Genomic DNA, 20,918 nt, shown 5'->3' on the forward strand with positions numbered 1-20,918 from the left:
AGCCGCTAACGGCGCCAACGGCCGCGGGAGCGCGCGCGGGAGCCGCTAACGGCGCCAACGGCCACGCTGAGCCCAGCCGAGGCGAGGCGAGGCGAGGCGGCCCGCGGCCGCCCCCCGGCGGCGGGAGGCGCCGCAGCCGGCAGAGGGCAGCGGCCCGCCGGGCCGCTCCTCCCGCCGCCGCGACATCCGCCGCCGGCGGGAAGAGGCCGCGGCCGGGGCTGGCGGCGGCGGCAGCGCCGCGTTCCCGCGTGCGGCGGCTGCGAGGGGCTGCGGGCCCCGGCGGCGGCGCGGAGGATGCCGCTGGGGCTGAAGCCCACGTGCAGCGTGTGCCGCAGCACCTCCTCCTCCATGTGGAAGAAGGGCGGCCAAGGCGAGATCCTCTGCAACAACTGCACGGCGCGCTCCGCGCCGCCCGGGCCTGGCGCCTTCGCCACCACCTCGGCCGCCGCCCAGCACAGCAACGGCGGCGGCGGCGGCGGCGGCAAGCAGGTGAGGCCGCGGCGCCGGCCGCGAGGGAGGGCGCCCGGGCCGGGCCTGGCCGGGCCGAGCCGAGCCGAGCCGAGCCAGGCCGGGCCTGCCCCGCGGCGCCTGTCCTACCTCCGCCCCCCTCCCCCCTTCTCTGCATCCTAGAGCAAGCAGGAAATCCACCGGCGGTCTGCGCGGCTGCGGAACACCAAGTACAAGTCAGCCCCTGCTGCGGAGAAGAAGGTTTCCACGAAGGGCAAAGGGAGGAGGCACATTTTCAAGTTAAAAAATGTAAGGCGGTGCGTGGCTTCCCCTGCCGCTCGCGGGTGGGGCGCGAAGGAGCGGGCTGCAGTGCCTCTTGCGGGCGGCGGCGCGGCGAGCCGGAGCTGTGGAAACGCTCCTTGCCCCGGAGCAGCGCTGCCGCAGCGCAGCCCCCGGCCGGGCCCGCCTCCCGCCCGCGGGATCGCGCTGCCTGACCCCGTCGTGCAGGATTTGGCAGCTCCGGCCGCAAAACCAGCGTTAAACCTGCGTAGCAAGTGGCTGTGATGTCGGGGCCAGAGTTGAATTGTATTCGTGAGCGGCCCGGGTGAGCCTGCCTTCCCGATCCGCTGCGAACTCAGGTCCCCGAGCGGAGGGAAATCAGGACGGCCCCCGTCCTTCAGCCACGCTTCTTAAGCGAAGGAGTTTTTTTTTGTAAAATACAAAACCAGTGATGTGAATTTAGTATTAGTCTTTCTGTTTTAAGTCTTGAGAATGAAAATGTTAATTATTTGAATTTTTAAAGTACAAATATTTTAAATGTTTGCGCTCGTTTATTTCCTGATTTCCATCAGTATGCCTTCTTTCTAAACGGAGAAAAAAAGAAAAGGAATTAACATTACATGCCGTGTTTGTGCTAACACTGTTGACCTTCTGTTTCTGTGTTGTTTCCTTAGCCCATTAAGGCTCCTGAATCTGTATCCACTATAATTACAGCAGAATCAATCTTTTATAAGGTATGGTTTATGCAAGTCCATTTGAAAAATGGATCTTGCTGTTTCTATTTCCAATTTCAAAAGTTAATGCAAATAATGAAAGCGCTAAGGAAGTATTTACAGAAACTGTTTTTTCTTTCCTAGCAATATATGTAGTATTTTGTTCTGGTTTATGGCACTGTCATTGAGTAAGGTAGCTTATTCCAGTAGTTATTATTGTCTCATTTTTTAGTTCTAAGAAGATGCGTGTCATTGCGTTAGTAATTAATGCCATCAAGATTTTTTAAATTACATTTGCTTAAATGAATGAGTAAATGAAAATTCTTAACTTTCACTGTGCTGATACCAAGCAAAACTGACCATAGCTGATGATAACTTTATGTGATGTTTTCTATTTTAAACACACATAGTAGTGCAGGTGGTAGGTTGCCCTGCCTTAACATCTGAACTTGCTCCGCTCTCAAAGCTGCGTGCAAGCAGTCTCAGGCAGCCAGGAAACAGGATCTGTCAAACGTTCAAAGGAAAGCAGAAGCTGGTCGCCTTCTCACATTTCACGTTGTAGAGCATTTTTAGCAGCACCCAAGATGTTAGTGTTTTGAAGTTCTGAAATTTGCTTTCCAGTAGAATAACCAACCTTTTGAGACCTTTTTCCTCAAGAAGAAAACAGTCAGGATAGCCAGAAGCCAAATGCTGGAAAAACACTTGAGAAGTGGGGGACCGAGTTTCCTTATACTCACTAGAGACCTGATGCTGCATGCCACACTTGCCAGTTGAATTTCTATTTTGCTGTTGCTTGCTTTGGAAGAGAATTTGTATCTTTTCTTGCGTTTTTTGTTTTTATCAGAAATTCCTGAGAATTATTGCAGAAGCTCTATCTAACCTTTATGCAAAACATGTCTGTTTTTATACCTTGATGCTTTTTGGGAAAGGTAACTGGTTGTCTTTTTGTTTGTGTGTTCTTTTTTTCCATTTTAAGAACAAAACTCTGCTGTATGATTCATGGCAAACACTATTCTTCATGGTACAAACACTGCCTTGTGCTGTGTGATGCTACTGTAACATGAACTGCTGCTGCCATTGCTGTGCAGGATCATGCACATTACAGAGCACCATGTAAAATGGTTGAGCCTTGGCAATAGCAGGATGTGGGTCTGTGTTTTGGGACTTGATTGCGCACAGATGGGTACACTCGTCTTCATATGCAAAAAACTACTTTTCCTGTACACACAGCTTATTGCTGTTACTATTTCTAGATGGCATCAGACTCGCTGCTCTACCTCTGACAGAATGAAACCGTTGCCATTGCCACCCTGCAGACAGGAGGCATAACAGTCCACAGAGAGGGAAGGAGTGGAACAGCTGAGCCATCTGTTTCTTTGAAGATAGATGAGGCCAGGTTGCTTCTGCCGTGGCACTTTGAGCCCACAGTAGACCATGTGGAACTGCCTGTTTGGTTTCAGAAGCTATTCTGCGACCAAATGCAGACTGCTAGACATTAGGTAATTGTGCATAAGCTGTGCTCATGGCTCTGTAGATGAGACAGCACTTGATACAAGGTGACACCACCTTCCCTTTGCATGTAGCTGGATTAAGATGGTCTTTTGAGACTGGGGTAGCTTGAGATAATACAAGATACTCAGCGTGAAGCTTCTAAAATCAGATTGCTTTATTTATTTATCATTTGTATGTTTTCTAGGGTGTGTACTATCAAATTGGAGATGTTGTTTCAGTGGTTGATGAGCAGGATGGAAAAACATACTATGCTCAGATCCGTGGGTTTATTCAGGACCAATACTGTGAAAAGAGCGCTGCACTAACCTGGCTCATTCCAACACAAGCCAGCCCCAAAGATTGTTTTGATGCTGCATCTTATATCATAGGTAATCTCTAAGCCATCACCTTCTGCAACTTTGTCGTGCCTCAGCTGATGCAGAGTTGTAATTTTTAAATGAACTTTTTTTAATTTGTCAAAATCATTTATATAATTGCCACATTTTTAGATCCTAATCCTGTAAATATTTATCTCACTTGAGTAACATTTTATATGTGCGTGTTTTTGTGTGTGTATATATACATATATATATACATGTATGTATGTGTAAGTGGTACTACTACAATGAGTGGTATTATTTACTTATGTGTGCTTACAAGCACACTTACAGTCTTGTAACTTTGAGGATCAAATTATTCCTCCATAGCTAGAATCAAAGTTGTTACAGTATAAACCTGATATAGTAGGCAAGCTGTTTCTTTTAAAGTGATCTGAATTAGCTAGTCTTCATCCTGGGTACTTAGAATGGATAGAATGTAAGCACTAGCATAGCAAGTGCTCTATAACTAATTATAAAATTACTAATATTTTGGGAAAATCAGTTTGACAGGCAGGCCTTCAAAAACAAATGCTTCAAAAAGAAAAGAAAATAGTACTGAGAAGAAATGTAGAGGTTTCTTACATAGTATTTGAGGCTACTTTGCTGGCAATGTCATTGATTGAAATAGCATATTCTGTGAGGGATTTCGGCTGTTGTTGCATATTACATAGTTCTTGGATGCTCCAGTTTCAAGCCTTTGAATTTTGACTTTGGGGATTATTTGTTTCTTCCTAGGACCAGAAGAAGATCTCCCAAGGAAAATGGAATATTTGGAATTTGTTTGTCACGCACCCTCAGAATATTTCAAATCTCGATCATCTCCCTTCCCTACTGTTCCTACAAGACCAGAGAAAGGCTATATATGGACTCATGTGGGACCTACTCCAGCAATCTCCATTAAAGAAACTGTTACCAATAACTTATAATTTTTTTAAAAAGGAATACTCTGGACTAGTTATTTTGGGTGTATTCTCAGGTCTGTGAACCCCATACAAGAAGTTTTTAAAAAATTATAAAAGGTTCAGGTTACTTCATGGACTGTGGTACTTATTTTAAGTTACATCAGATCTTTAAAGTGGAAGTTCTCTTTCTGTTTGATGTGTCTTTTCCATGTTTCATTCTTCAGTCGTTGTTGCTCAGCTACAAATTTTATCTTCCAGTTCAGTAAGGATATGAATGACTTAAAGTTGCCTTTAATGTTGTTATTTTCTAACTTATTTCCAGTAAATGAGTTACAATCCATACTTCTAATCATCCAGCGCTTTATTTACTTCTTTAACATAGTTTACTATGACTGTAATTTGTGGGTTTTTTCCTAAAAATAACTTAAGACTAGTTTCAAATAAACACTTTTGAGGGTCTAAACTTGAGCAGTGATGCAGTTAAGCTTTCTGTTCCACTAGAGAGAAGTGATCTCCTTTGATATTTGTTCTTTAAACTAGAATCTGTTTTCATAGCGGTATGTACAATATGGCTGTGGTCTTGTTCAGCTGTCCTCTTTTAAAGGAAGTTTGTTCAGCTGAATCTAAAAAATGTGCACCTATGTAGCTTTCTGCTGAACTTTATTTACACTTGGGGATATATTTCTTATTAAGATGGACACAAATTAAAGAATTAATGTTCTTTGACTGTACTGTCCTGGCCTCCTTGTGGCAGAAATGCATCTTATTCCCAGAGCAAGCCAATACTGACACATGATTTGAGTTCAGTGTTGTTGCTACCTGTGTGTTAGCTTAGCCTCTTAAATTTGAGTTCAAATTCTTTTTTCCATCTTTGCAGTCAATGATGGTTAAAATAAAATAAAATAAAAGCTAGACTAAAAAATACAGTTGCTAAGGAAAGACTAATACTATACTTTGATAGTCTCAGTATATGGATGAAAATATTTCAATAGAAAAACTTGGAAAATACTAGAGTTTATATAAAGGTATGCCATTGAATAGAAACCATATAGTTCACATTAAAGTTTTATGCACTAAACATTTTACAAGCCAAATAGATCAAAACACTATAAGGTGTGCTTAGATGATCCAAACTCCCTGTGTTTAGTGTTTCCTGCTGCCCATGTAGCGTAAGAGATGTATGGAATACAGATCCTCCAAACATGGTCTTATAGTTAGCTTTACAGATCTTATCAGCTTTTTTGACTTACGTATCCATAGCACTCAAAACTCACAAATCAACTTGATTGTGTGAAAGTCTGTAAAAATTGCACTAGAGTTATGTTTTAACATCATGGAAAGCTTTGATTTACTTTGAAATACATGTTGAAAGTGTCTCAATTACTGATGATGTTTAACCATCAGTAATTTTCTAGGTCTCAGTATCAGTATCTGGTTCCTGCTGTCAGGAACCAGATACATCTGCTTCAGCTTGCTGCCTCAGTTCTCCCCTCTTCAAGTACAATAAAGAATATTCAACCTTAAGGGAATAAATGCTGAATTTAAGGGATTCTGTCAATAGCTCAAAATGTCTTGGGTTGCCTTAGAGGCTTCTAGTTCAAGTGGCCATAACTATTATCAAGTGGCCTGAGGAGTTTTCAGAAAGTAGGGATCATGCTACATCCTTCATACCTTCAAAATGTAAGAAAGCAATTGGTAGCACTTTTATTTTGCTAATAAAGAGTTAAATCTCATATAACTTTAGTTGCTACAGACATTTCAGATATACACATTCATGTTCAGAATGTTACAGTAATGGTGACAGGTGAAGGTGACTTCACTCCGGGCCTTCAGACCTAGGTGTCCGTTCTCCGCTTCCTTTTGATTTTTGTGTAGCTGATACTTCTTAATTTAATTAAGAAGAATCAGAAAGTAAAAATAATGATTCTTAAAATATATTTACAGTAATCAGAGTGACCCCCCCCAAATGTTTAGTCTCCTCTCCTTACTCTGCAGTCTGCAAGCTTTTCACATGGGATTCTCTCATTATTCCTCATCTTTAGTAACTCTGAGTTGCATTTTTGTTAATAAATGTGACATCATTCATGAGAGTGACCCTAAACCTTGTGGTGACACCATCTCATCAGCAAGGTAACATATTTTATAGATTAGCATAGTATATTATGGCACACACACCCTACTCCTCCCCCATCCTTTTAATACCTATTTCTACAATAGGTTCTGTTGTCTTGTTCTAAGACCATTTTTTGTCTATAAGAAGACTTACACAAAAATGCATCCTGTAATTTCTGCCAGCATGTGTGATTTGTCTGAACTGACATGCACTTTCCTTTAGTACAGGAATGAAAGAAAAGCGCTTAATGGTACGTCATCAACTAACAGCAAAGTAAAGAAGAATAGCATAGCAATGTGTATGTAAAGCTTCCATGCTGCCAGAATATAATTCACAGAGGCATGATCCTTTGTGGATTGTCTTTCAAGCTCAGTTACCATCTTCATCAAATCCTTGTAGGAAGAGGAGAGAGGAAAAAAGTGCTTATGTTCATTTTTGCTTTTTTGGGGGGTTCTACAATTTACACAAAATTTAAAGTCCTTGCTATTTGCCCTTATTTAGAGATAAATGATAAATAAAATAGACAATTTAGAGAAATGTCAATGTGTGATTTGCAGTTTTTGAAGTTTCAGTTTCTCAGAATAACTGGAATTCCATATTAATGATGAGGGGAAAGTCATAAACCTTCTCCAGCAGGGACAATAACTGTTTATTAAGTCCTCATGACGGCAAAATTTTTTTTAGGCAGTGGACCACAACCAATTAATGGTAGTGAGAAAGAATATTAAGAAAAAAAAATATTACTGGGGGAAATGTTAACTCCTAGAGGAAACCTGAGTGACAAAGGAAGGGACAGATAGGCTTCTGTAAGGAGTTTGGGTTTCTCCTCATTTATGTAGTGTTATTTTTCTTTCTTGCCTCAGTTGTTTTATTAATGGTCCTTACATGCAATCTGATGCAGCTCCTTGCCTATGAGTCCAATACTAATACTCTGATGAACTTTCAACCTTCCAAGATGTCTAAAAAGATGGAAGACTTCCCGTACTGCTCCACTACTTTCCTTGGAGACCGGGGTACTTTATAACTGGAGTCTACTTGGGATTTGCAGTTCTCACATGTTTAGATGCACATACTCCCCAAAGAGCAGGCAACAGTAGCACCCCTTATATCTAGAAATTCATGGCAGCTTACAATCATCAGCAGTGAAATACGAGTAGTTTGGAAATCACTGTTGTATTTTCATAGCAAAGTGAAATATCCACCTGCTTTTGCAGATAAGAAGTGCACCTTGTTATTTGCTTCACCATTCTGTATTTAAAAATTGGGGTGGGGGGGGAAGAGGTTTGCCTTTCTACAGAACAGGCCTAAGAAAGTGGCCAGTTTTGCAGATATGCAGATCTCAGCATCTTCCCATGTCAAATAGCAGGTCATACTGAGAGAGCTGCCTGCCTGCAGGATTGGGGAACCTTATGTTAGACATGAAGTTTGAAAGTTTAAGCAAAAAAGATGGTAGCGAGATAATGTCTTAAAAAAGCATGCCATATAAATGTTCTGCTTACCAGAGCAAAGAACAGGATTCCAAATACAGCATATATAACCTGGAGCTTCTGTAAGAAAAGGCAACAATTTGTAACCACTGCCACTATGAAATGAAAGCTAGAATACAATAAAAAGTGACATCCCTCATTGAATTTAAATCAATAGCAGCATTAAATCTAAGAAAGGTCTTAGATCTGGTCAGTTAAAAAAGATACAGCAAAGATAAGACTATCAAATGATGTAGTAAAGTAGAAACTTTAGAAACCTATTTAACCACCCAGTCTTACTATTTATTAAGAATGAAATAGGAAACAATCAATCACACTGAAAAAAGGCTAATGAGCAGTTGATTAAATTGCCATCTAAACATTTTTGCCACTTTCCTCACTACGCAAAAAGGACTTTAATAGAGAAAAGGAATTCTGCATTTAAACATGTTTATGGCATTTAATGCAGTATCATAAGAAGAAGCTACTGATACTACCCAATGCAGATATAGTGATTACAGGTACTGTATAAAATAAACTAACGCATAGCAGTGAATCTCACAAGCACACATCAAGTAAACCACTTACAGATGAATTTATAAGTAAATGAACAACTGCTCCAATAATCAGCAGGTTGCTTGATATGACTGACATGTTCATGCTTGTCAGGGTTTTCTGAGGACAGCAAACACAGTAAGAGCATCTGTAGTTGCCATTGGCCAACACATCTTTGACTTAAAAAAAAATTACATGTTGCTCAGGGCTGATGATTAATAAACTAACATTAATGGCATACAGTAACAATAAATCCTGAGATTACTACTGCCAGTTTAGCCTTCTGCTCCCCTTTCTGGTCTGTTAATAAGCTAAATAATTCTCTAAAACGCATTTAATTAATTTCCAACTCTGTGAAGGGTCTATTTTTGCTAAACAGACTTCCAACTGCTGCTGCTGTCCTATTGATACTCATCAACATTTCTGAGTGATGCTCTAAGGGAAGAACAACTAAATGGTAATAAGTTCATGAGTAACATCAGACTACCCTCCACCTACGCACATTTGGATTCTCTCACCCTTACTATAGCACACCTGTACAGAGGAAAGTGAAACTGGTATAGAGATGTGCAGAAACACAGGATCACATTTAGTACCACAGTTCTTAGGTCAGACTGTTCTCAGCTTTTTCACTTACCTTTTTTTTTAAAAAAGTATGAGCATTGCTAGTCTTGGTGAGGCAAACAAAGCTAGTAGACATAATGGCAAGACACTGAGTGACTCAAAAGGATAAGACAGATATAAAAATGTCATTAAAATCATGAAAACATAGATTTTGTTACATAATCCATTAATGGTACTTACTTTTGTCATCAGAGCAAGTACAATCAGTAACAGGGTTGCAAATGCAGTTATTCCTCCAACTTGCATTAAAGTTGTATCATGGGAACTAAGACATAAGATGCAGTTTATTATCTAAAAGTGCTCAAGAAGAATGCAAGATAGCAAAATAAAAATACTTAAAAGACTTACTCTGAAATAATTCCAAGTATTATACTTCCGATTACTGTCTAAGAAGACAAAAAGGATCTTTTCAGAGAGTTATAGAACAACCTCCCTTAATAAACACTAAGTATTTTTATTTTAGTTCTTGATTATAGTGGAATGTGCTAAAAATACTCCAAATTGGGCAGGATTCTGGTGGTAAGGTCCATAAATCTTTTATTAAATCATTATAACTTTATATGTAAAGTATGTGAACAATTTCACTGTCCTGTTTCTTCACCATTCATAATATCAACCAGTAACATAGGAATAATGAATGATTTTCCACAGAGCATTTTATGTCTATATCGCTAACATCGCTGAAAGAATGGGACGTCTGAGAGCAATTTCTCTTTCTAAGGACTTCTTCTACTAGGAAAATGGAGGACAAAAGGAAGACTTACGAAATGGACTCAACAACAGAAGGGATAACATAGGATCCCATAGGGGCAGGATTTGATGGCCTGCAGCTGAATGATCCAAGCTCACCCAATACTATACTGTCTTTTCCCCTTTCCACCTTTACTCTCCTATGCCAAAATTTAGGCAAGTTCATTTTTGCATCCTCGTACTGTGAATGGATACACTACTGCTACATTTATTGCTTTGTGCTGAGCTTCAGAGCTTTTTGACCAGACTTTTATTTTTAGTTCTAAAGATGGAACATGTAGCTAAGACCTAAAATTACTAATGTATTGAGCAATGCACAGAACATCTGCAGTATGCTCTGAGGTCTTGGGGTTTCATCCACCTGTAGCAAGAAAATATCATTTTTGTAATTGCAGGAAATCAGTATTATTCAGTACCTTTGCCTTGCAGAACAGAAAAAAAAAAGTTTCCAAGAGAGAAGTAAGGCAGACACTTTTTTCAGAACAAAGTTTTGACTAAGGTGAATGTTTACTTTTGTGTCTATATAGGAGGAATAAAAGAGCTTGTAAAGGAAAAATCATGGACTGCAACAATATACTTACCCCTAAGAAGGTGTAAGTGGCATTCTCTAAAATAATTTTGTTGTAAATTGTATGCAGGATAATAACAGCAACACTTGTCCCATTTTTAAAAAAGGAAAAAAAAAGCAAATAAAACATTTTTAGTAACTGATAAATCAAGCAAATATAGCAAATAAGTAAAATGTTTTATTGTTGAAAGGAAAACATTCAGATTTCAAATGTCTACTAAATATTCTATTACCTATTCAATATATTTTTATGTTATAAAAGTGGAATCTTTGTTATACAAAGTCATACTAGTTGAAATAAAGAAATGACTCACTTGGGAGATATATGCATAAATCATTTAGCTAAATGGGTTATTTGTTCTCAGGTATTTGTCATATATTTGTAGGTACATTAAAACCATATTTGGGATGCAAACTAAACAATTTTTTTACTTCTAACCTGCCCAAGTGATCATCATTGAAGATTTGAAGATTTGTATTAGAAGGCTGGACTAAAGGGAAAAACACAGATTAAAAACATAGGGCCAGCTTTTCCAGAAGATGTTATTTATACCTATGAACTTTCTGATAAGCAGTATACCAGCATACCCAGGGTTTTTACATTTTAACAAAGGTCTTTCTTTTTTCTTCTGCTGCTTTTCCTGTACCTCTGCATCTCATTCCAACACCTGAGCACTGTGAATAGAGCTACGCAGCCCAGCACTGGCAGCCTTCGGCAGGCAGGATGGGAGCCAGCTGCAGAATGGGAACCAGTTTACAGATCCTGCCTTAGAAAGAGCAGTTTATTTTAGCAGTTTCTTTTCTTTTCCCTCCTCTCCTCTCCCTGTCCAATAAGCCCCAGCTGTTAGGTTTTCGTTATCTTACATTCAACTCCTCACCAAGTGTAGCAGTGAGAGCTAACGGATCATGCGCAGTCCTGATCTTGCAGAGAAGCTAAAATGGCTGCAATTGGTACGACAGACTAGCACACACCACTTCAACTTTTTCCAACTATTTCAAGTATTGGCTTGAGTGAAAAGCACTTTCAAAAGACAATGAAAAGCCTAACAGTCACTAAATGGAAGATTACTTTATAGTTTTCAGCATACAGCGCAAGGTATATACCTATTTTCTACCCTCATATTGCAATTCCGGCCTTCAATGGAGAAAAAAGGATATTGAATAAGAGTTGAAGAGAAGAGAAAGTGGACAAGAAATAAGTTTGTTTCCTTCTCATGCCATAATCCTACCAACCAACAAAAACAAAAGAGGAAGGAAGAGATCAGCAGAATACTGATCTGATCCGCTCTGGGAAAGGTACCAAGTGGTACTGTTAATAAGCTCTCAGTTCATAACATTTACCTGAACTAGCAGTCTGGTGCATCACTTCCAGGTACTTACATGGGTGAAAGAAAAAGCCACAAATACTTCTGCAGCTTCCAGATTACTCTGGTCCTAGGGAAGGACAAAGCTGTAGTTACAGCATCCTACATATAAATATATGTAAATATATACATAAATACATACATCTCAGCCTGACCACCGACTCCAAAGCATTGCCAGAATTTAATTGAATAAAAACTATCCCTTATCCCCCTCTGTGCTCAGTATAATTTTCCTGAGATTTCTTTGAATGCTTCTCAAACCCAAAATGCTCTCCTCACATCCACAGTTCCCAGAGCGCCAGTAAACACTTAGTGATGACTGAAACGGCGAAGATGAGTGATGAACAGTAACAGACAAGTAACAGTGATGAACAGTAACATTTTTTTATGTTGAACAAGGTATATAGCATGATTTATCATGCCTAGATTACAAAATCTGTGCCAGTGATCATCTCCGATGCTGTCTGGAGCCTTTGTGCTAAACGTGAAAAGGTTTACGCAGAGGGAGTGCTCTTCCTTCCACATTTAGAATGCCCATCTAACGTCCATTCAACAGATTTGTGGGCAGTCTTATTTCCCTTACAATGCTGAAACAGTGAGGAGATGAAAAACAGCTGTTTCCTTCTAGAGATAGACAGCCATTCTCTGCTTTTATAACATTTTCACTAGCAAATACACATAGTTCTTACATCTCAGACACCTATAAAAGAACACCAGTCACCTTCCTCAGAGCTGCATATCTGCTATGCATGAGGCCATGTAGTCATAACAGCAATCTGTATTGTCCAATTCATGCAAAACAAGCAGGCTCCAATCTGTTTTGGTGTAAAGCAGCCCCTCATATTTTCCATTTTTTTAACCTGTTAGCTATTTGCTTGAACTTCTGGATCTTCTAGCTACAAAGGAAAAAAGTACTCCAAACCTGTGTTCCTCTGAGAAGTGTGCTGCAAGGAAACTGCAAGAGCACAAATTGGTCAAATAGCACTGTGGCTGTGACCAGGTATTACACAACTGTAGAATAATGAGATCTCATTTCCCTGTATTTCCCATATGACTGTGTTAGGGGAAGACACACTCCAGGCACTTACTTAAACTTACCAGCATATAAGTCCCACTGATATAGCTAGATGAAATGCGGTAAAACAATACACTTTCATGCTGAAACCTGAAGAATGTAGACAATGTTATTTCATCAATATAGTAAGACTCATGTATAAAACCATACTATGCCAAGAATAAATGCTGAAAGGGTAAGATGTCTCTGTCTTTCTTTTTAAAAGTCAGAATTGTCTACCAGAAAAAGACACAGTGACTCCAATAGGTGCTAGCTGTGGATGAATTTCTCATTCAGCAGGTGTGTACACAACATACATGTGGTTGTGGAGTGTGGCTTCTGATATCTCTGTTATTTTTACATGGTTGATGTTTAGCCAACAACTGTAGAATGGATTTTTAGGCCCTATATTTACTTTGACATTTTGCTTAATTCTAAATAGTCAGAAATTGGCTTCCTGGTCTCTGCTAAGCTTTAGCTAGGGTATACTACTTCCTCGCTTGCTGCTGTGCTTGACCTACTTTGTCAGGATGAGATTCAGTCATACACCGTGATAAAGTCTTGATGCACACATAAATCAGGAGCTGAGTATCTATGCCTAATGTTCCTTTGAGTTAGTGCATATTTTAGTCTTTATATTTACAATGTATATTATACAAGGAACAAAGATCACTTTTATTGTGGTTGCTGCTATATTGTGCCTAATGATTAACAAAGGCCTTAATGGCCTTACAGAAGTGAGAATAAAAATACAAATAGATGTAGTACTGTAGTTTCATCTAATACCTTATGGAATATGAAAGATATACAAATAAAGTATAGTTTTTACCTATTACCATCCAGACAGAACTGGTACATCTCTTACCTAAATGAATCCATCTCTCCAGAACTATGAAAATAACTCAAACTAGACATCTGTTTGACTCTTAACTAGGCATGCACTTATTGAACTTTGAGCACAGGTCTGTTTTACAAACAGACCTGCTCTTAAGTGTGAGCCAGAAATACTCATTTTCATAGGCAGGTTAGATCAAACACAAGATAAAATAGAGTGGTATGTGAAGACTGGATTTAAGATTTTGGGAATCTTTGGATTAGAAACACAGCCAAAGGGTATGTACAGAGTATCATCAAAGGATGACTACAAGGGCAAGGTGTTATTCCAGTGGAAATATTCAAAAATAGTAATGATTTGGTATTTGGTATACATCTCCCCTTCCAACTAAGGCTCAGCTAAAGAGACTAAAAGTACACTTGCTGTCTGCATGGCATTGTCCAGAACTCTGCAAGCAAGAGTGCAAGCAGTACATATGGAGCATATACCATATATACATGAACACATCTAGGAAAATGAACATGCTCTCACAAGCCTAAATGCTTTTATTGTGAACAATAAAGACAATTTTGTACAAAATCCTGCAACAGTTCACAGCAGAATATTGTACTGGTGCTTCTCCCTTTCTCTCTCTTTCACACAAACTCACACAGTCACACTTACTTACCTTCAGGAATATGATACATATTTTTTTTTTGACCATTTCTAGTTGAAAATTCAGACATTGCCATGCCATCTAGAGACTCCCTATTGCACATACTCTGGGCTGATGGGGAATTCCTGCTTGCTGGTGGTCCTCTGTGTTGTTGCATTTGGTCTACAGCTTCAGAGAGTTCCTCTCTCTTTGGTGGCATGGGTTTGCAAACTTGAGAGTCTTCACTGACAATAACAACTTCCTCATGGGCAACAACAGCTTGAGGAGATTCATACATCCTCATGAAATCCTGAAGAACTTGGATGTCTGTTAAATGAAAAGATAAGTATAACTAGAACTGAATGGTAGATATGAAGGTGGCTTCTATCTGAAAACATCCCAAATATAACATCCTGCGCACTGACCCTGTAACTGACCCAGAAAAGCACACCCAAGTATCTATTTGCATACCAATTGCAATTTGGCACTCTATCAAAACCTTCTGAACCCTTTTGTTCACAGAGAACATGGGAAGAGTATCTCACCTCTCTCAGGAAGTGATTAAATATTACATTCTAGGTTTTTTTCAGATGCAAATCTCCTTCCAGAAGTTCCTGCTTGCCACCACACCCCCAGCCTATATTTGTGGTCCCTATTCCCACTTCTTTGCTGAAGATCATCACTTCTCAGCCATATCAATTTAGTCTTTTTTTGTAACCAGATCTCTTAACTGCTCCAGGATCAAAACACACATGCATTTTTTTCTTAACACAGATCTTCCTCTAGGTGAGATCAACAGCCAAGTTTTCTGTTTGTCTTCAGGATGTCAAACTTACATAATCCTCTCTAGGATCTTTTATCTAGGATCTGTAGGATCTTTTATACAGATCTTATACAGATCTTAAAGAGCCCTTTCTTTCTGAAAAGATCCTACATTTTGATAAGATCACAACATAAGACAGCTTGTGACCAGGCAGCTGAAATACATAAGCAGAATTTGGGTACCTCTTAGCTCTCAAACTCTCAAATTTCAGCAGTCCGCTAAGAATAAAATACTCTGTCCTGCCATGTTCATCAGGCTGCCTCTCTCCAGAAAATGCATTTCCCACACTACGGGAGTCCACGCATTGAATTTTCCAGTTACCTTTCCTCAAGCATTTAGTGCATCGCAGAATGACAGTGTTGTTCTGGTGGGTTTCAGAAGGACTGCTCTTTTCTGCTTCCAGTAGACGTACGTAGTATGTCAAGAGAGGTTCCCTCTCTGCTCTTTTGATGAGTTGCTCCTTCTGGCAGGTTTTCTCTGACTGAAAGTATCTTTCTTTCATACTGGCTTTAGTTCTCAGCTGCCTCCTTTCGTCCAAGTTATCTTTCACCTTCCAAAATATCATAAAGAAAACAATGAGAGACTCTTCGCTCCAGAGCAAGAATCTTCTTACAGTGTCAAAATGAAAGACCAAGGGAAAGCTTTGTCAATATTTCTCAAAAAGCAAGATCTTTATCTGGGAGAGCTTGGTGATCTGTATGCACCTATGAATTCACTACAGGATGGGTAAGCTAGCTGTAAAGTCTGACTGCATAAAATAGTCACGGTATATGGTATGTGCTTAAAAGTCAAATACACATTCACTAGATCAGCAACAGTTAGAGACAAATAACAGTAATTAAAGCTTACTCAAAAACTTACCTTTCTTAATCCCTTCCTTATAACCAAGGTGGGTGGTGGTTGGATGTGTGAGACAAAGCCAGCTAGAGATGTCAGCAGGTTAGGTACCCTTTCACTGGACAAACAGCCTTCTCCTTCACTCTCCAAGCTCTCTTCAATCTTTTCTTTTTATATATATATATAAATTGCTTAGGAATAGACTGCAGCTAGATAAGATAAAGGATTCTTCCAGCTTCTTGTCCTTTTACACATAAGCCGTATGTGCTGCAGACACAATTGGGCAAGATGAAACTGAAAGCAACCAAGTCTTACCTACCACCACCCTGTACAAAGTCTGGAGATCTGGGATTCGGCTTAATGACTCCCTTGGAGAGATCAGCAGAAATGGTATGATTGGGAAACAAAAATATCCATAAAAAGCTACACTTACTGGAAAAGTCTGTGGGATGATTACAGACAGTTATAATGAAAGGTCCTTCTGTAGGCTCTGAAGCCAAACATGCCCTTTGTAATGGCCTGCCACTAACGATGGCCAAGTTTGAGGCCTTGAGAAAAGGAATTGAGAAGTTCACCTCGGGGAAAGGTATTAAGAACTGGGTAATTACAGTGTTATTTTCAGAAACACTCTTACAGTTCAGCGATGCATGCTTACGAATCCTCAGTAGACTGAACCTGTTTGAACCTATGTAAACCAAATATCCTGGAGCACAGAGTTCCCCAGCTGAACTGTATGGTGTGGGAAAAGAAACAAACTCCTTTGGTTTGGTTTGAACTTGCAGTTTGCTAGCTTTCTTTGACATCTGCTTCTTCTTGAAGTGGAATAGGCAACAAAGGCCCCTCTGCAATTTACCCTCTCCCTGCTTCTCATGAGCTGTCATATCCCCACTCACATTCCCTTTCTAGAACTGTAAGTCCTAGCCTACTTTGTTAGTTATTGCACAGAAGCCTTTGAGCATTCTTGTTGCCCTCCCCAAATCTTTGCGAGTTTTAGTGTATCCTTTCTGACATAGAATCATAGAACCAGTAAGGTTGGAAGGAACTTCTGGAGATCATCTAGTCCAACCTCCCTGCTCAGCAGGGTCACCTACAGCATGTTAGACAGACAGGGTTGCCTCCAGGAGGGCCTTGAAGATCTCCAGAGAAGGAGACTCCACAACCTCTCTGGGCAACCTGGTCCAGGGCTCCATCACTCTCACAGGGAAGAAATTCCCCCTCACGCTCAGGCAGAACTTCCTGTGCTTCAATTTCTGCCCATTGCCTCTTGTCCTGTCACATGGGACAACTGGAAAGAGTTTGTCCCCGTCCCCTTGACACCCTCCCTTCAGGTACTTGTACACATTGATAAGATCCCCCCTCAGGCTTCTCTTCCCCAGGCTGAAGAGGCCCAGCTCTCGCAGCCGTTCCTCATAGGGCAGGTGCTCCAGCCCTCCAATCATACGCTGGACTCTCTCCAGTAGCTCTATGTCTCTCTTGTCCTGCAGAGCCCAGAACTGGACACAGGACTCGAGATGAGGCCTCCACAGGGCTGAGTAGAGGGGCAGGATCACCTCCCTTGACCTGCTGGCAACATTCTTCCTTATGCACCCAAGGAGACCATTGGCCTTCTTGGCCACAAGGGCACATTGCTGGCTCATGGTCAACTTGTCATCCACCAGCACTCCCAGGTCCTTCTCTGCAAAGCTGCTCTCCAGAAGGTCAGCCCCCAGCTTGTGCTGGTGCCTAGGGTTATTTCTCCCTAGCTGCAGGACTCTGCACTTGCCCTTGTTGAACCTCAGGAGGTTCCCCTCTGCCCAATTCTCCAGCCTGTCCAGGTCTCTCTGAAGGGCAGCACAGCCCTCAGGTGTATCAGCCACTCCTCCCAGCTTGGTATCATCAGCAAACTTGCTGAGGAGGCCCTCTGTCCCCTCATCCAGGTCATTGATGAAGAAGTTGAACAGGATGGGAGCCAGTACCGAGCCCTGGGGGATGCCATTAGCCACAGGCCTCCAACTAGACTCCATGCCACCGATGACGACCCTCAGAGCTCTGCCTTTCAGCCAGTTCTCAATCCACCTCACTGTCCACTCATCTAACCCACCCTTCCTGAGCTTATCTAGGAGGATGTGATGGGAGACAGTGTCAAAAGCCTTGCTGAAGTCAAGATACACAACGTCCACTGCTCTGCCCTCATCTACCCAGCCAGTCATTCCATCACAGAAGGCTATCAGATTGGTTAAGCAGGATTTCCCCTTGGTGAATCCATGATGGCTACTCCTGATCACCTTCTTCTCCTCCATATGCCTGGAGGTGACATCCAGAATGAGCTGTTCCATCACCTTTCCAGGGATGGAGGTAAGGCTGACCGGCCTATAGTTGCCTGGGTCCTCCTTCTTGCCCTTTTTGAAGACTGGAATGACATTGGCTTTCTTCTAGTTCTCAGGCACCTCTCCAGTTCCCCAGGACCTTTCAAAGATGATAGGGAGTGGCCTGGCAACAACATCTGCCAGCTCCCTCAGTACCCGTGGGGGCATCCCATTCAGGCCCATGGATTTGTGGATGTCTAGCCTGCCCAGAAGGTCTCTAATCCTATCCTCCTCAACCAAAGGAAAGTCTTCCCTTCTCCAGACTCTCTCCCTCACATCCAGGCTACAGGATTCACAAGTGCTGCCCTTAGCAGTGAAGACTGAAGCAAAGAAGGCATTCAGTAATTCTGCCTTCTCTGCATCCCTTGTCACCAGAGCCCCCGCCCCAGTCAGTAGCGGGCCCACATTTTCCCTAGTCCTCCTCTTGCTGCTGATGTATTTGAAGAAGCCCTTCCTGGTGTCCTTGACATCCCTTGCCACACTCAATTCCAGCTGGGCCTTAGCCTTCCTCACAGCATCTCTACATACTCTGACTGCATTCCTGTAATTCTCCCAAGTAGCCTGTCCCCTCTTCCACATTCTGTGTACTTTCTTCTTCTGTCTGAATTTGGCCAGGAGGCTCCTTGCTCACCCATACAGGTCTCCTGCCCCTTTTGCTGCACTTCTTACTCATAGGGATGCACTGCTCTTGAGCTTGGAGGAAGTGATGTCTGAATATTAGCCAGCTCTCCTGGACCCCCCTTCCTTCTATGGCCTTAACCCATGAGACTCCACCAACTAGGTCTCTAGAGTAAAACCATACATAATATTCAATGGCACACATACAGAAACACTACGGGTTTACATATGACAGAATACCTTCTGAAGTGTTTCCCATTTCTTTTCTAATAATTTCTAACATTTAAATGCCTTTTGAGCAATAAGATGGTGTTTTCCTGTAGCTATCTATTAACCACAGGTTTTGATTTCTGAATATTAATAATCATTAGATTACTCAGGGCCTATCATTGTTTTTCTTATCCCTTTACACTTATCTACATCAAATTTAATCTGCCAAGTCCAGTCAGCAAGTTTTGTGAAGGTCTTCCGCAGTCTTTTATGATCAACCTTGGTTTTTTATTAGCATTCATTGTCATCAGATTTTTTGGCTTACTTTTTCACTCCCTTTCAAAATCATTTATGCTAAACACCACAAGTCATGGGTCAGATCCCTGCAGGACTCTATTGGTGACTTTTTACCACTGTTAAAACCAACTGCTCATTCCAAATTTTGTTTTTCCACCTTTTAAACATTTACTTATATCAAGACCTTCCTTCTTATCCAATGGCTGCTTCGTTTCCATGAGGGGTTTTGGTGAAGAGCTTTCTCAAAAGCTTTTTGGAAATAAAAGCAGACTATTGCAATCAGATTTCCCTTATCCACAGGTCTGTTGAGGCCTTCAAAAAATGCACGTAGGTTTGAGAGGCAGAATTCCCCTTTCCAAAAACTATGCTTATTTGGCTAGCAAACTGGCCCAATATGGCCAATATGGCTTTTTCAGGGGTATTTTCTCTGAGAGAGGCTTAAAAAGTAGGTTTTGTATTTGGCAAATGTATGAGGCATGGTGATACACTCATATGACTTTAACTGAGAACTTGCACTTCACAGTTAGTAGTTATTACAGTGATAAATTCCCTTAGGACTATTGACTGAAGACCAACTGGTAATGGTGACGTGTTATTGTTCATTTTGCCTATTTCTTCTATAACCTCTTCTACCAGAACTTCTCTTTGAGGCAGATCCTGTGATGAGTCTCCCACAAAGACTGGTTATGGTGTAAATGGTTGTGTGTGTCTCCTCAGTTTTTCCAAATCTTTGTATGGGTACAAAAATTCATTTGCCTCCCCTGGCTTCATCTCACCTCTGCATACATTTTTCATACCTTGATCACCTACGTTTCTACAGAGTCTCCAGACATTCCTCTCTGTGACTGAAGAGGGAAATTATTAATAGTTTTGATGGTTTCCTGGAAATCATTCCTCAAATTCTTTTTTGACCTGTCTGCATAACTGGGCAGGTGAAGCCATCCATTGTTACTCTATTCTCTGTTCTTGCAGCTTTTTGACCTTCCTTAGCATACTATTGCTGGAATTACTACCCTGCTTATGAGGTCAGAAGTACAGATGAAGTCCTATATCTTTCCTTTTATAATGCAAGAAATACAAATAGTACATGTTCTAGATGACGTATCATCTCTGTGAGCTATTTTAGCTAAGAGAAGAATGGCATAAACGCAGCTCAGATATGGTGCAGTTAGCATTAAGAAGTCCTCCTAGAATCCAAACAAGTAGTGAATATGCACAAGAGACTTTGCAGGAATGAGCCAGCTTCAGAGGGTTAGGGCTGAACTGACACCTGAAGTTGCTCCTGTGTCCTGCACTAAGTTCTCTCTTCCATGAGATGGCACAGATACCTCACGTGCCTCTGTATGCTGCCAGGGGGTATTGGAATGCTGCTAAACTGCTTCTAGCCCTGCAATTCAACAGTCTCCTTTTCACAGTGCTGCAGTGGAGTGTGCGAAGCCTGCTGGGCTGAGCTGACATTGCACAGTATGAGCTCTAGTGTCTCTGTGCCTATGGCATTGATAAGCCTCAGCAAGCCACGGACAACTGGCTGCATAAGAAAAGTAACAGAATGGAACATAAGAACCATGAAATCGGTAAAGTAAAGCTCTCAAGGACTGCTTGCGCTTAGTGAG

General features: G+C 41.2%; 1 protein-coding gene across 2 annotated transcripts; it reads left to right on the forward strand.

Annotated features, from left to right (window-relative positions):
• Positions 1-236: 236 nt before the first annotated feature.
• On the forward strand, positions 237-4,938 carry GATAD1 (GATA zinc finger domain containing 1). 2 transcript variants are annotated; one of them, XM_062567742.1, is made up of 5 exons: positions 237-489; positions 631-756; positions 1,401-1,460; positions 3,136-3,319; positions 4,046-4,938. In XM_062567742.1, exons 1-5 carry the CDS (start codon positions 295-297, stop codon positions 4,234-4,236), a joined length of 756 nt encoding a protein of 251 aa, XP_062423726.1. In that variant the 5' UTR covers positions 237-294; the 3' UTR covers positions 4,237-4,938. The 2 variants fall into 2 exon arrangements, with proteins under 2 accessions (XP_062423726.1, XP_062423727.1); XM_062567743.1 differs by lacking the exon at positions 1,401-1,460.
• The last annotated feature ends 15,980 nt before the right edge of the window (positions 4,939-20,918 follow it).

The sequence above is a fragment of the Rhea pennata genome, chromosome 2 (assembly GCF_028389875.1).
Source record: "Rhea pennata isolate bPtePen1 chromosome 2, bPtePen1.pri, whole genome shotgun sequence".
In the NCBI taxonomy this organism is placed as follows: Eukaryota; Metazoa; Chordata; class Aves; order Rheiformes; family Rheidae; genus Rhea; species Rhea pennata.